The 16,963-nt window shown below is 36.4% G+C and overlaps 2 protein-coding genes across 2 annotated transcripts; one reads left to right on the top strand and one right to left on the bottom strand.

The window, feature by feature from the left end:
* Positions 1-2,542: 2,542 nt before the first annotated feature.
* Positions 2,543-5,160, bottom strand: LOC147398395 (uncharacterized). Its single transcript, XM_086446717.1, has 3 exons — positions 4,656-5,160; positions 3,481-4,547; positions 2,543-2,863 (listed from the first exon to the last, which is right to left on the bottom strand). The coding sequence occupies exons 1-3, from the start codon at positions 5,158-5,160 to the stop codon at positions 2,543-2,545; spliced, it is 1,893 nt and encodes a 630-aa protein (XP_086302843.1).
* A 3,043-nt stretch (positions 5,161-8,203) lies between these two features.
* Positions 8,204-10,952, top strand: LOC147398394 (serine/threonine-protein kinase PBL27-like). Its single transcript, XM_086446716.1, has 5 exons — positions 8,204-8,282; positions 8,718-8,881; positions 8,976-9,168; positions 9,465-9,829; positions 10,770-10,952. Exons 1-5 carry the CDS (start codon positions 8,204-8,206, stop codon positions 10,950-10,952), a joined length of 984 nt encoding a protein of 327 aa, XP_086302842.1.
* The last annotated feature ends 6,011 nt before the right edge of the window (positions 10,953-16,963 follow it).

Raw genomic sequence — 16,963 nt, 5'->3', positions numbered from 1 at the left:
TCAATGAAATTATGATCTCCAAATTATAAAACTCGTTCAAATAAATTTAGTAGTTATTTACAATTATGATTAGGCTCATATAAATGCTAAATCGAACAAAATAGAAAATCTAACAAAAAAATGAGGTGAATCTGTTATGAACAGATGATCAAGATGACTGCAAGTGATCAAAATCAAGACAAATTGAATGAATGACTTTTTTATTGAAAGCAACTGTGTCTGGCATTTATAGCCTTACAGAATCCTAACTGAATGAGTAAAAACAGCCCACTATAGCTCAACTAATGCCATGTGGTGAAACAAAGAAATTGTCAACTAAACAACTCTAATATTATGATAAGAAGGAATTTAAAATAAAGAAAGGGAATAGGAGAAAGAGAAGATTGATTGATGAATAATAACCACATACCTTTAGTGAACTCATTCAGGCTATATATAGCCATACACTAGTAACAACAAGGAACAGGAAATGCTGAAGAATAGGAAAAAGAATGGCACCCACTATGCCACTCATGCTTACTCAATAACTGACTCAACCACCCACTATGCCACTCAATAGCAGACTCAATAACAGACTCTAACCACCCACTATGCCACTCAATAGCAGATTCAATAACAGAACTCAATAGTAGACTCAATAACAGACTCAACCACCCACTATGCCGCTCAATATCAGACTCAACCAACAACAACTAAAACAAATTAGACCAAGTCTTTGTGGTCTGGTGTGTGCGTAGCATGTATGTAAAGTGGCACATATTATTCCCCGCCGCTAAAGGATCCTTGTCCACAAGGATGAAATCAGGATATGACTTGGTGAAACGCCACTCATTCTCCCAGGTTGCGTCTTCTGCTGGTACACCGACCCATTTCACCAGGATTTTAGATTTTGGGTGGTATTTATCTTTGCGGATCACACGTCTATCTAAGACAACTTCGGATTGTGGAAGGATAGTTGAAGTACCTGAGATAGGGGGAAGTTGGGTAGATGTTGGAGTAACTGCTCCCAAATGTTTCCTTAACAAACTGACATAAAACACATCATGAATTTGATAATCAAGAGGCAAAGCCAATTTATAAGCCACCGGACCAATTTTCTCAATGATTTTGTATGGACCAAAGAAACGTGGGGCGAATTTCATGGAGGCTCGAAAAGCCATAGAAGTTTGTCTATATGGCTGGAGTTTCACATACACATAATCTCCCACAAGGAATGAGGCCTCACGCCGGTGTTGGTCCGCCTGACATTTCATCCGATCCTGAGCCAGCAGAAGGTTATGTCGCAGCTCACGTAGGATGGCATCTCGGTCACGTAGGTACTCATCCACTGCTTGGACACGGGAAGTGCCTGGTACATAAGTCAGTAGACTTGGAGGTGGAATACCATAGACAGCTTCAAAGGGTGTCATCTTGGTGGAGGAGTGAGTTGAAGTGTTGTAGCTGAACTCAGCCCAGGGAATCCATTCGAGCCATTTTCGTGGTTGGTCACCTGCAAAACATCTAAATATTGCTCCAAAGTTCAATTGATAACTTCAGTTTGACCGTCGGATTGGGGATGATAACTTGAGCTCATACACAACTTGGTTCCTTGCAACTGGAACAATGTTTGCCAAAAAGAGCTGATAAACACCTTGTCCCGGTCGCTAACGATTGACGTCAGAATACCGTGCAGGCGAACCACGCTGGCAACAAATGCCTTAGCGACAATTACAGCGGTAAACGGGTGTTTCAAGGCTACAAAGTGAGCATATTTTGTCAATCGATCAACAACTACCATGATGGCAGTATATCCATTAGAAGATGGTAACCCCTCAATAAAATCCATTGAGACATCAGTCCACATTTGAGTAGGGATGGGTAGTGGCTGAAGCAACCCCGCCGGCTTCATACAATCGGTTTTGAACAGCTGACAGACATCACATTGCTGCAAAAATTCCTTCACCATCTGGCGCATATTAGACCAAAAAAAACTCTGTTTGATACGGGAGTGGGTTTTATGAAACCCAAAGTGCCCACCTATTGGCGACGAATGGCAGTCAGCCATTATCTTCGGAATCAAGGGTGAGGTGGGGCTCAAATAAACTTTGTCTCTTTTGAACCATACTCCATCACGTTGGAGCAGCTTGTGGGCGGCTTGAGAGGGGTTTTTTTGTAATAATTCTTCATAAAATGAGTCTTGTTGGACTTCCTTTTGAAGCATTGGCCACCAATCTGCACGTGGTTGAGAGATGGATAAAAATTGGAATTCAACTACACGTGATAAAGAGTCTGCACCTTGATTTTCAGGCCCACGCTTATACTCTATTTCGTAATCATAACCAAGTATTTTTGGCAGCCATCGTGTTTGTGCTGGTGTAGTAATTCGTTGCTCCAGTAGGTACTTGAGACTTTTTTGATCAGTGCGAACTGTAAATGGTTTCCCAAGCAAGTAAGGACGCCATTTCTTGATTGCCTTGACGATAGCCAATATTTCTTTCTCATAGGTGGACAATGCCAAGGCCGAACCTTTCAATGCTTCGCTAAAATACGCCACTGGTCGATTTTATTGGGTAAGAATTGCACCGAGTCCGATTCCGCTGGCATCGCATTCAATCACAAATCGTTGAGTAAAATCGGGAAGGCGTAAAATTGGTGGTGATGTCAATGCCTCTTTTAATTGTTTGAAGGCCATCTCTGCTGCCTCATTCCATTGAAATCCTTCCTTGCTCAAGAGACGGGTTAGAGGAACTGCTATACATCCGAAATGACGGATAAATTTTCGGTAGTAGCCTGCTAAACCGAGGAACCCACGAACCCCTTTTGCTGATGTTGGTGTTGGCCACTCAATAACAGCTTGTATTTTGGTTGGATCAACCGATACCCCCTGCTCCGAAATTAAGTGACCCAAGTAGTAGACCTGTGAAACGCCGAATCGACATTTCGACTATTTTGCAAATAAACTGTTAGTTGATAGGATTTATAGAATAATTTGCAAATGTATGAGATGGTCTTGCCATGATTTCGAATACACTAGAATGTCATAAAAAAAAATCAAAATAAATTTCCGAAAATAGGGACAGAAGAGATCGTTCATGAGACTTTGGAAAGTTGCTGGTGCGTTAGTGAGGCCAAATGGCATCACAATAAACTCGTAATGCCCTTCGTGTGTCCGGAATGCGGTTTTAGGAATGTCATCTTCTTGCACGCGGATTTGATGATATCCAGACCGTAAATCCAATTTGGAGTAAAATTTGGCGCCGTGGAGTTCATCTAATAGTTCATCGATAATAGGAATTGGATACTTATCCTTAACTGTGATGTCATTTAGAGCTCGGTAATCCACACAAAATCGCCAAGCTACATCTGCCTTCTTTACTAACAGAACTGGAGACGAGAACGGGCTGTGGCTTGGCCGTATCAACCAGATTTTAAAAGTTCTTTTACCATTTTCTCTATCTCGATTTTTTGGTAATAGGGGTATCTATATGGCCTCACACTTACTGGTCCCGCGGTTGGCTGCAATGGAATGCGATGGTCATGTGATCGTCTCGGAGGTAAGCAAGAAGGTGATTCAAATACTTGAGAGAATTTAGCTAAGAGTTGGCCCATCTCAGGTGGGTAGGAATTTGGTTGGCTGCTGCTGTTGGTAGGAATTATTTGAAAAAATAACCCAGTGCCTTGTATTCCATTGAATTCTTTGTCGGTTAAGGCATCGATGTCGGTTCGTCCCAATCCCTGGAAGGTGTGGGAAGTTCCTGCCACGTTGAAGTTCAGGGTTAGCTGCTTGTAGTCAGTCTCGATGGGTCCGAGAGTTGAAAGCCATTGCACTCCCAACACCAACTGGCATGCTGCTACAGGAAGAATGTAGTAGTCGGCGGTGACGGAAAGTCCTTGAATGGTGAGGGTGAGTGCTCGACATTGTCCAGCACATTCTATCTTCTCCCGATTAGCAACCATAACTTGGAATTTCTTATCATGGATTACTGGTAACCCGAACTTAGAGACAATAGCCTGATCAATGAAGTTGTGAGTGCTACCACCGTATATTAACACCGTTATATTCTTGTTTTTCAACTTGCCAAAGACGCGTATGGTTTGTGGGTGTTCGGCACCAGCAATTGCATGGAAAGAAATTTTAGGTATAGCTTCATGATGTTCCGGTTCTGGTTGAACGCTTTCGGCATCCTCAATGCTCGGATGGGTTGAATCTTCGATCATGAATAATTGCGGTCGTTCGCAAGGATGGCCTGGAATGAACTTCTCGTCACAATAATAACATAACCCCTTCTCTCGACGTTCTCGTGCCTCTTGATTGGTAATTCGACGGAAGGTTGTTGGTTGAGTATTAGAACTTTGGTTCATGCGCTGGGTTGGTGGAGGTCCTAACATACCAGCTATTGGGTTGGGTGAGGCCTTTGGTGTCAAGAAGGCTGGTTGGGAACGGAGTTGCTGGTTTTGTCTCCTTTGCAGCTGGTTGCGTTCCTCGATTAGCCGAGCTACTCCTATTGTATCTGCCAGGGTTCTAGGTTGTTTAATTTTTACGTCTATGCGAATGTCGTCTCGAAGTCCTGCAATAAAACAACCAATTAGAAAATTTTCGGGCAGGCCATCAACTTAGTGGGAAAGCTTTTCAAAAGTTTCTTGATAGGCTGCTACGGTTGTGGTTTGTTTAAGACGAGTTAGAGCTTCTGACGGGTCCTCGTTGTCGGTTGGACCAAATCGAAGTTGTACAGCCTTGGTGAACTCATCCCATGTGAGTGGTCCGCGAAATTTCGTCAACCACCTGTGCCATTGTAGGGAGATGCCTTCTAAATGGAAAGAGGCCAATTGAACTTGTTGGTCTGATGCAATGTTCTTGAACTCAAAGTATTGTTCTGCCTTGTAAATCCATCCAGTTGGGTCGTCTCCGTTAAACTTTGGGAAGGACAACCTGAGGTGTTGATGAGGGTGGTCATTGATAGTGTTAGAACGAGAAGTATGTGAGTGTGAGGATTCATCACGTGCAAATAAGTTGGTTTCGAGAGGGCTATTGTTTTGGCTATGGGAGGCTCGAAGAGCTTGAAGCTCGGTTAACACTGCTTGTAAGGCTGCGTTCACCTGATCGAAACTGCTCTCGTGTTGTGCCAAGATTTGGTTGACATCGTTGCGGAATTCTGTATTCGTTTTGCCGCGAGTGTCCATGATTGAACCTGCTCTGATACCACTGATAAGAAGGAATTTAAAATAAAGAAAGGGAATAGGAGAAATAGAAGATTGATTGATGAATAATAACCACATACATTTAGTGAACTCATTCAGGCTATATATAGCCATACACTAGTAACAACAAGGAACAGGAAATGCTGAAGAATAAGAAAAAGAATGGCACCCACTATGCCACTCATGCTTACTCAATAACTGACTCAACCACCCACTATGCCACTCAATAGCAGACTCAATAACAGACTCTAACCACCCACTATGCCACTCAATAGCAGACTCAATACCAGAACTCAATAGCAGACTTAATAACAGACTCAACCACCCACTATGCCACTCAATATCAGACTCAACCAACAATAACTAAAACAAATTAGACCAAGTCTTTGTGGTCTGGTGTGTGCGTAGCATGTATGTAAAGTGGCACATATCATATTAAGGGATTTATTCTAACAGAAATATACTAAACAGAAATCCTAAACAGAATCCTAAAAATAAGGTACTTCTCATCAGAATCTCCATTTCGTGTGTTGACGTGATGAAATTCCGAGTCCTATACAATGTTCATTCTAATTCCCAAACACATGTTTTTCTAGTGAAGTCACCACTTTTTCTAATCAACGAATTCTTGAATTCATCACTTTTATAATCATCGAATTTATTTATCAGCTAATTCGTTGATTATAAAAGGTGAAGAATTTATTGGAAAAACATGTTTTGGGAAATAAATGAACTGTGTATTGGAACTGAAATTTTAACATAATTTGTGCATACTTTAGGAAATTTGTTAGAAAACGAGAGAGCTTCTATTAGCATCCCAACTTTGGCTTGTTTCCAACCATTCCCTTATTTACTTTGTTGGAAAATTTAGCAAAACGACACAAATTTTGAACTTATTTACCAACACCACATCTTATTTTTGAAAATGATAATTTATCATTTTCGAAAGTATTTTATTTTACCAAAACAGTAAATTATGATTTTCAAAAATATTTTATTTTACCAAAACGGTAAAAAAAAGTTTAATGTCAAAGATGCCCTTTTTATAAAACAATATACATGTTTAAGTAAATAGATAGAAATATAACAGTTTTAGTATAGTGATGAGTCCCTTCAAGATTTAGTTTATTTCATTACTCTATACTAAATTAGTTACATTTCTATAGCTATCTGATCGGATAGTGCTATATCCGAATTCGAATATGAAAAATAATAATACTATTCGAATTTGAATTCGAATCCGATCGGATATCCCTAATAAACATTTGAATTCGAATCCAAAACATTTATCGGATATCTGATAATATCTGATCTGATAAAAAATCCTACGGATCGCATAGTCGAAGTTCGCACAGTCGAAACCCACAGATTTCCCTCCGACTAGTTTGCATCGGAGTTCGCACAGTCGAAACCCACAGATTTCTCTTCGACTGGTTGGTATCGGAGAGAGAGAGAGAGAGAGAGAGAATGAATATGTATCTGGATGCTCGCCGACCGGAGAAGACGTATCAGGGTTCGCACAGTCGAAACTCGAAATCCACATATTTCCTCCAAAAAATCACTCCAATTGAATCCTCCAATCTTTCCCTCTAATACTCCCCAAGAACTCAAAATCCAACTCATCGTGATTCGTCTCAAATATATCTCCATCAGATATCTGGTTTGTACATGAAAAAATCAAATTTAAAATATAAAAAAAAAATAAATCACAAAAAAAAAAAAAGGATCTACTCACATAAAATGCTACTACAACCCCTGCAGTGTAATCGGAAGGAAGTTTGATTGAAGCACTGAAGAACCCATGTAGGTAAAAATCTTGAGAGACAAATCCCGCTCCTGAGTATTTAAAATATTGTGGAAAAAACTCAAAAATAGCTCAAAAATGAATTAAAAATAAATAAAAAAGAGAAGAGATGAGAAACCTATTTTTTGGTCAAGGGAGAGATGAACAGTTTTACCATCTTTAAGTATAAGGAGATTATCATCTCCAAAGAGTTGAGAATAGCCCTCATCAAAAGCCAAGATAGGTAGATTTAGATTTCTTTTGGGATTAATAGAAGTTGCAAAAGAGGTGACAAATGATAGAATCAAAACAGAGAAAAACACCATAAAACCCATGTAAGAAGAACCTCTTATTTTCTCCCTCAAAGAAGATATAAAAAGAAAAATCTCTTTTTTGATTTTTTCCTTCTTCCCCCCGGTCCGACTGGTTCGAACTTCGAAGAGAGAGAGAGAGAGAGAGAGAATGTGTACTTGACGCTCGCCGACCGGAGAAGACGGTGGTTACGGAGTTCGATCGAAATCCATCGTCGACTGGTTCTTCACATTTTAGCCATTAAAGGGTTGAGAGAAGATAAAGTTTAAGAAATAAAATTTTATTGTATAACATGAATACACAATAACACATATATATACATATATAAAAGTTTTGTTGTAAAACATAAATACATAATACATATATTATATCGGAGCGGATATTATCGAATCGGATATCGTAATATCCGAATTCGTATCCAAATTCATTCAAATTTTAAAATGACATCCAAATTCGAATTCAATATCCGAAAATTTTGGATAATATCCGATTTTTCGAATTCGAATTTCGGCTATCCATCGACACCCCTACATTTCTATCTATTTACTTAAATAGGGAATATCCATATTGTTTTATAAAAAAGGTATTTTTGGGCATTAAACACTGTTTTCATTATTTTGGTAAAATAAAATATTTTTAAAAATAATAATTTACCGTTTTTAAAATTAAAATGAATAGTGCACCATTTTCATAATTTTTCGATATTCGATGCATGTTTTGGTAAATTTGTCTACTTTATTTTTGACGTAAATGATTCTTTAGTGCGATATATATCATAAGCGCACGTGCGTAATTAAACTCAAGAGAACACTAACCACCTCTACAGTCCGCAAAAACACTTTTCAACGAAGAAAATAGCGTTTTTTCTTTCCAAGAGTGAGATTTCTGAGAATTTTTTTTCTTCAAGAATTCGATTGATTTGAGGGAAAAATGAGTTGCTTTCTGAATTGCTTTCCATGCTTCGAATGGATGAAGAAGGAGGAATTGAGTCCAGGAGAAGCTACAACTGGTAATCTAACTCTGAAATTGATCGATCTTCAATTCCTGATGTTCTTTCTATTTCTTGATCGATTGATCTGATCTGGTTTTTCTACCATTTCTTTTAGTTTCTTTGGAAATTAATCTAAATTTCAATAAGTATTATCCACTAATTCATCAAGAATCTCTATCTTTACTTCCTGTAATAAGATTTCTTTTGGAAATCAATCTAAATTTCAATCAGAATTATCGAGTAATTCTAATGAGGTTTCAACATTATTTCGATTGATCTGAATTCTGTACGGTTGGCTCTATTCTTGATTGAATGGAAATAATTTAAGCTAAAACATTCTTTAAATGATGAGATCTCAATCTAATTTTAATTACATTTATTCAACTTCGATTTTTAATTGGTTCTGTTTTCGAGAAATGGAGATTAAAGACTTGATTGTGATTAAATGTTCAGGTTCAGAGGACGAGACCAATAATGCTAATCAAGTATGGACTGAGACATACATATTCACCTTCGAAGAGGTCGTTGAGTTTACAGATAACTTCAACTCAGAGTTGGTCCCTGGTCAAGGTGGACTCAGACTCGGAACGGTTCACAAAGGGGTCTTGAATAATCAGGTACAATAAATTAATCTTTCATTTCTGTTAAATTAATTTTCGTATTTGAATTAATGATCATGAATTAATGTTTTCTTTCTTGAATTAATTACAGTTTGTGGTTGTGACAAGGATGGATAAAGTTGAGGGAGTAGTGTGCGACAGAGATTTTATGGGAGAGCTTTTAATGCTCAACTATCTGAATCATCCTAATATTGTCAAACTGATTGGTACATGCGTGGAAGGTCAAGAACGTCTTCTCGTCCACGAGTTCATGCCTTTGGGATCACTCGAAGATCAATTTCACGGTCAGAGTGAGATTCAACATTGCATTTTGACACAAATGGTTTTAAAACTCATTGAGTTTACTTCAAACTCGTCCGAGTCGACTTGAATTGCCTGAATTTTGAGTTAATCCTTTCCAACACTCGTTGAGTTAATTCAACTGCGCTCAGTCATCACGATAATAAACCGAGTACGATCAGAAATTGGATTGAGTTTATGCTGAATAAAAATATTTAAAAATATCAATGGAAAATATTGTTTTAGAATAGAATATAGAGATCACATCTGATATATCTTCACATGAATATGGTTTGTGTAGCTTTTCCACGTGGCAAGAAACCGATGGACTGGAGGATAAGGATGAACATAGCAGTTGGTATAGCTAGAGGTTTGCATTACCTGCATCATGAGAAGGATATTATTTACAAGGATTTGAGACCATCCAATATATTGTTGGATGGAAGATATCAGCCGAAGTTGTCACAATTTGGATTTGCAGAGCTTGTTCCAGTAGAAGATTTGACGAGGCGAGATGATGGTTATTGCCCTCATGAGTGTGTTGTGAGCAGGAAAATGACTAAGAAGTCTGATATATACAGCTTTGGGGTGATACTTTTGGAACTCATCGCAGGGCGTAAGGCCATCGATTACCATCATCCTGGTGGACGAAACCTTGTCTTATGGGTAATCCAATGCTCCCCTCTTAATCTTCTACTTGACAGTTATTCCTCGCTCTCTCACTCTCTCACTAGGATCTTATCACTGTTCGCGCTCTCATTATCATGACTCTAATTTGTAACCTGACTAGTTACCAATGTTAAGAAGAGGGCTACTTCGCTTTATACATTGCACATCCAATAGTACCCTAATACTCAGGTGACGTGAGACTACTCTAACACTCCCCCTCAGCCTTTGGACTAGACTTTCTCTCTCTCTCTTCACAAAGGGTTACAGATACTTACACAACAAATCCTTCAGATACACCTACTCTAATACCATGTTAAAGTCCATGGCTTAATTCATCCTTAAAATCGACTGGAACGCCCTGCCTTATACATTGCACATCCCAATAGTACTTAGGTGACGTGGGACTATTTTAACAACTAAGTCATAGGCTGAAATTAAATTGACAAATTCCATTTCATTACATCATTCATTTTGATTTTAAATTGCTTAAATAATCCTTTTGGGAGTAAAAATATTTCACTTAAAGGGAAAATATTTTTTAACAGTGAAAATATTTATTATCTTGTAAAAGAGTTTGTATCCTATGCACCCAAGGTGGAGGATTAGACATTGCTTATAAATCATAGATGCTTTTAATCGAGATACGAGTTAGAAGCATCTATGGTTCTGTGTGCACCAATGTTGCAAAGGATATCGATTTCAATGTTACTCTAGATAGACTCACATGTTAATTTAACATTTTAAAATTAGAATGAATAATGCACTGAAATGAGAATTTCACAATTAATTTCTTATAGTTAGCTCTTAGAAATTCATTTCTCCTAATTATTAGGATAGAAGATTGGTATGCTACGATTGATATCTCTTACTCTTGAACTATTACCCTCCCTAATTTATTGAAAAAAAAAAGAAGTTTAATTTTTTCATAATTTAACAGGCACGCATGGCCTTCGAAGACCGCTGGATATTTGAGTTGGCAGATCCATCGCTAAAAAACAACTATCCACAGGAAGGGTTTCTTCAGGCTCTGAGATTGGCATGCAGTTGTACCCAAGATGAGGCTGACAAACGTCCTCCCATTGGCGAAGTGGTCAACATCATATCGAACATAAACACGTAAGAAGCTAAAAATGGAAAATTACTCTCTTTCTCAAAGACTGTTATAAGACAAAGAAATTTTTGAGGGGAAACACATTTCGGGGTTATTGTTGGGCGAATCCATATTGTAGCAAAACCATATTGGACTATCTTTGTCTTTGGTAAATAGTTGTGGATTGGGATTGAAGTATCACATGATTGGTGTACAAAAGAACAAAAAATAAAGAAGAGCTTAATTAATTGATGAATTATTGATGCATCTTTTTCATATGAGGCTTTCTTAACAAAAGAGCAGCAGGTATCCAAGCCCAAGGACATCCAATAGATTAAAAACAATTTAATTACTTTGAAAAGTATGTTTTGCTAAGAGATATATATATTCATTTTCATTAGAAATTTCATGTGGAATTTGTTTTTTTTATAGAAAAAAATCTGAATGCCAAGTCATCAAGGTTAGTTAGTATAGAGAATGCCAGGTCATCAAAGTTAGTTTTTCTAACTTTTTAGACTTCTCTTGACACATGTAAGGAGGAAAAATGTAGATGTCACTAAATTGTGAGGAGTTTCAATTATCTATAAATTGTACAAAATCTGTAAATTAATTTTTTAAGTTAAGAACAACAATTGTGTGCCAATGCCTCTTATCTTTTTCAAAATATGCTTTAAGCATAAAATATTTTCATGGTATAAGATTCATGAGGCTTCATCATCCATCTAAAGATTTTTCTCATTTATTTTCATTTCTCTCTCTTTTAACATGTCTTCCTCAACTTCTTCTTCTATCTTTTCTTCTCTTTCTTTTAAGGATCTTGCTTAGTGCGTTGTCCATTAAGTTGATAACAAATGAATAAATTCTGATCAAATAATCAATCAACCAACTAATTTAGAATTTAACCAATCAAATCATCAATTGATTCACAAATCTAACTATCGACCAATTGATTTTAATCCATCACTAATCGAATGCAAATTTGAACCAATCAATGTGAAATAAGTTAATCGAGCCAATCATCAAGTTAAAATCAATCTTGAATCAGCCAATAGCCAATTAATCCTAGCCTATAACATTATAATCAAATCCATCAATGCAAAATTAAGGTTGATTGGAACAATCAAAATCCTTTAGATGATCAACCAACTGAACTCACTACAACATTTTTTTGTCTACAGCGGCGGATTTTTCGCCGCTAAAGGGTAATTTTTCCGTCGGTAAAAGATATTGCGGCGATAAGTAGCGAAAACAAGATCCGACGTCGTTGCCTCGGTCGCTAAATGTAGCAGCGAAAAATAGGTTCCGCTGTTAAATGTAATATCTGTAGCGACGAATATAAATATCTGTTGCAATAGATCAATTTTTCAATTAATAGAATATTCAACATATAGCGGCGGAACTTAGTATCCGCTGCAATAGATCAATTTTTAAATTAATAGAATATTCAACATATAGCGGTGGAACTTAATATCCGTTGCAATACATCAATTTTAAAATAATAGAATATGCAACATATAGAGGCGAATTTTAATATCCGCTGCAATAGGTTAATTTTTAATTAATAAAATATAAAACATATAATGACGGAGATTAATATCTGCTGCAATAGATAAAATTTCAATTAATAGAATATACAGCATATAACGGCGGATCTTGAGATCCGTTGCAATAGGTCAATTTTTAATTTAAAAAAATATATTTTTTTCTTGAATTTAAATAAAGATATGTTTTTTCTCCTTTAGCAATAGAACTAATAAGTAATATAATCTGCAATAAAAACACCCAATTAGTAGACATGATGACGCATCATCAATACCAAACATCACACTGACATAAAATCGATTAAGCAGGAGTAAAAAATGCAGACCTCTTTAATCCAAAAGATTCCAACTTGAGAAGCTACACCAGACGTTTTGGCACAAGAAAACAATGTATACTATCCAAATTATCTCCACACTGTTTCATTTGCATCCGTGAAAATTGCATTGTGATGCGCAATGAGGCACTGAACAACTTCGATGGCACTAAAGTCAGTGGGCAACCCATCATCTAGCGGGATGGCAGAGGATGTATCGTCTTCTTCTATAGAAATAAAAAATGAAAAAGAATCAGTAATAAATAAAGAAACATGTGTTCGACACTTTGACTCATAGTTCAGTAGACATATTGAAATGCAACTTTGAGGTCTGTCAGTGGGTTCAAAATTTTCCTGATAAGAGTATGTCAAACAAATCCATAAAGGGATAGCCAACACCAGTATTTTTTAAGTACCGACAGAGATATCATGTCATGTAAAGGCTGCATGACAAGCAATGGAAGCACTGTGAAGTGATGTAGAATTCATGTACAATTTAAATCAAATGAGTGTTAGGCATGTGTCATTGCCAGCATAAGATGTTGCATACATCCAAAACATTTGAAGATGAGTTGTAGAAGATTAAATTTCTACCTGAACATCCCGCACAGGGTAATTATGACCTTTGTAGGAAACAAGATTCACGTTCAACTTTGTGCTCCATAATCGAACTGCATCAATGCAAAAATCCAATCACTAAAAAAATATCAGTAAAATGCCACATGTAAGGAAACATACTAGTTGAGTCTGATGAAGAAGATAGAATAAAATCCCCTAAAGGGCTAAACGTAGTTGAATAAACGGATCCAAAATGCCCTTGAAACAATGTATATGATCTTTTCCCACTCTGTGTCCCCATAACCTGTTCATTAGGATTCGTCTCATTTTCTCCCACAACTGTTTATTATAAGATTTTAAAAAAAATTATGAGCACAATGACTATGTTGATGTGTGTGTAAGTATAAATGTTTTTTTATTAAACAATTGATAAAAATAACCATTCATTAAAATTCACAAATGTCATATTTCATCTTTATTAGAAGTAATGATTACATAATCAAGACTAGCCTTTTTATTTTGGTAATATAATTGTATTAGATAAAAGGAGAGGAAATGGGAAACAGAACCTTACAACAGCTGTGAGTCCTATCATACTTCAATGTAGTTATCTTTCACATGTCATTTAATTATGTCTTTATTGTGTAATATAACTAGTCATATAGCTGATCAATTGGGTAAATTGTCAATCCTCGTACGTTAGTTTTCTTACCTACTTTTATTTTTTTCTTCCACAATCATGACACCAACAACAAAGTGGAAAACAAAAGGGAAAAAAAAGAGGAGTCTAACTTGAGTAACAAAGTGAAATAGGACAATTGTATGTTCTTGTTGGAAGATGAGCAACAACTTGACATTGCATCAAGAATCTATAAGCTCAAAAAACAGAGAAATAAAAAAAAATAAAAAATTCGGTATTCATGAATAGAACTAGATTTCAACCAAATGCACAAGGAATCAAATAATCTTGCAAATGATAATTGAGAGCTGAGCCTATCATTAATGCACTTTTATGTTGAAGAACAAGAAGCAAGATGGTTCAAGATACATGCTCAGACATACTGTAAAATCCCGAGTTTTCAATTTTATCTCGAGAAAAAAAATAGTAAAATTTTGAGAAAATCTTGAAAGTGAGACTTAGGGATAAAATTTTAGGAGGTTTCTGATCATTTTTAAAGAAATCTAACCTTACCATTGGATTCAAAATGATTGAAAAACATACTTTAACCTGTAAACACGCTCAAATGCGAATCCGAACATAAAAGTCACAAAATCCTCAATCACTGAGTCCTTACCAAGCTAAAATAGTGACTTTTTGCTAAAGTAAGAATTATTAAGATTTGATTATATCATTGAATTCGTAAAAAAAATTATTGAATATGAACTATTTATTTATCATTTTTGAAGTATACAAAGTCAAATTATTGTCAAAAACGAAAATGACGTCAATTTTAGGGGTCACCTCAGGCAAAAAATGTAAATTTTTGTTAGAGAGAGAATTTGTAGAAATTGACTACACCATTAGATCCGGAATGAAAAATTAGATAAAATAAAGTATTCATTCGTCACTTTTGAAGTCTGGATGATCAAGTTATCATCAAACGAAACAATAGAAGAAATACTGATTTCGTCCCAACATTTATATAAATAAAATTTTAAATTTTTTTTTATTCTTCGTCTTCTCCAACTCGTCCAAAACAGCCAACGAAATTTTAATTTTTTTTTTTTTTTTTAAAAAACTTCAACCTCAGATTCACAACAAACGGCTCGTTGTCGATGACCGACGTGAAAGGGAGAAACATCCGCAACCGTGTTCTCTACAAACCCCATCCAACCTCTTTCCATTTCACTTTCTTTTTCACTTCGTATCATAAAAATCAGCTGTATTTATATATAGGGATTTCGAAACTTTGACCTCGGATTTCGTCCATTTCGGGATCAAACCGTCTTTCATCGCAGAAGGGAGAAATGACGACAACGTCGAGATCTTCGAAATTATTAGACCATATCCAAAAATCATTCATCTCAATTTTTGAGTCGTTCACCTCGATTTTTGCACATGTGCTTCGATCATCTCGCACAGAGATGGTAAGGAACTCTCAATTTCTATTAGTAATCATAGATTATGAAAATTGCATTTAAGATTTTATTGAAAGTTTGTGATGTGTTTTCAAAAAAATAAAATTCTTTTTGTTATTTCAAATTCACACAAAACTTGCATGTTTGATATGTTTAACTGTATTTTATAACAAAATATACGTTGATAGGATATCTCACTGGGTTATTTCCGTCAGTTGGGTCATGTGCACCGCTCGAATCCCGTTTTGATATAAGTTTTGGTACTTTTTCAATGTTATTGATAAAAATGAATTTTATAGTTGGAAAAATAATTTAATATTCAATGAACTCATATTGAGTTGATCAATATCAGAAAGTGGTTGTTTTATTTGAGAGATTGAAAACTATAAAAAATTGAAAAAAAGGGAAAAATGGTATGAAACGGTAAAATGTCAGAGTCACACCCGATGGGTGATGTCTGCATTTTACATTGTTGTGTTGTGTGTAGGTTGGTGAACGGATATCCAGGGATAATGTTACTGGTTGCATGTTATTTACTTTCTGTTAGCACGAGGCGCTGTTTACTTTTCCGTTCTATTATTTATTTTAGGCCGGATGGCCACACTTGCATGGTAGGAAACTGGATATCCATTCTCAACCTTGTATTGTTAATTTCTTTTTTATTTTAAATGAAAATAATATATATGTAGTTATTTTATGAGCTGTTAAAGAGTCTGTGAATGCTTGAATGGATAGTGCGTCATATCATCCGGAGTGGTGTACTATCTTAGGATGTATGGTAGGGACCACCAAGCTCATACGTGGTATGGGACACGAATGAGAGTGGAGTCATAACTGGAATCCATGTTTATTCCTCTCTATCTTTACCAGTGAACTTATAATGTAAATGTGGTCGTATACGAATGGTTTGTATATTTGGGAATCACATGCACGCTTGAAAGTGCCCTCGATCCGCGGGGTGCGCGGATCCGCTTTTGACCTTTGAGGTTTGGGAGTTGTCACCTAGTTATTACGGTCTAAGAACCGATCAATGACTCTAAACGGATAAAGAACTAATCTAGAACAGAAAAAAAAACTGAATTCGGGGATCATGTTACGGGGTTGGAAGGTGTTAGGCACCAACCCCGCCCGGCCAAAGCCGGTCTCTACTAATTTTCCAAATAAGTTACATTGCTAAAAAAAACTTAGATAATAATAAATAAATAAAGAAATTATACCTTTCCGATAGCAAAGACCTTGTTCCCTCAGATCCGACAAAAATTGCTCCTTGTACCGTATTCCTTGCTTCGTTCTGTCTTCGGATTTGATTTCTGATCTCCGAAGCAAGGTATCTCCTGTTTTGATCTGGATTCTTCGAGTTTGTTACGGATTTTGGAATGTTTTGAAAGGGCTTTTAGGTGTTTTTTAGGCTAAAATCGAAGGAGGGATGTTAGGTAAGGAGTTAGGACTCCAAAACTAGGGTTTATAGGAGGCTAGGGGGGCTTTTAGACCTACTTCTCTTAGGATTTATGATTTGATACGAAAATAGGGTGTGAGCACCTCTATTTAT

This window comes from Akebia trifoliata, chromosome 7, assembly GCF_017979445.1.
Source record: "Akebia trifoliata isolate Shusen 1 chromosome 7, ASM1797944v1, whole genome shotgun sequence".
Taxonomy (NCBI): Eukaryota; Viridiplantae; Streptophyta; class Magnoliopsida; order Ranunculales; family Lardizabalaceae; genus Akebia; species Akebia trifoliata.
This window is presented reverse-complemented; position numbering and strand designations above follow the sequence as displayed.

Bases quoted from the DNA above. Each gene is read 5' to 3' on its own strand.
- LOC147398395 (XM_086446717.1), bottom strand. From the start codon at position 5,160: ATGGACACTCGCGGCAAAACGAATACAGAATTCCGCAACGATGTCAAC. The intron at 4,548-4,655 runs GTCTTAAACAAA...GTTTTATTGCAG, and splicing joins CCCGTCAGAAGCTCTAACTC to GACTTCGAGACGACATTCGC. The intron at 2,864-3,480 runs GTAAGTGTGAGG...ATTTCGGAGCAG, and splicing joins TGCAGCCAACCGCGGGACCA to GGGGTATCGGTTGATCCAAC.
- LOC147398394 (XM_086446716.1), top strand. From the start codon at position 8,204: ATGAGTTGCTTTCTGAATTGCTTTCCATGCTTCGAATGGATGAAGAAG. The intron at 8,882-8,975 runs GTACAATAAATT...AATTAATTACAG, and splicing joins AAGGGGTCTTGAATAATCAG to TTTGTGGTTGTGACAAGGAT. The intron at 9,830-10,769 runs GTAATCCAATGC...ATAATTTAACAG, and splicing joins GACGAAACCTTGTCTTATGG to GCACGCATGGCCTTCGAAGA.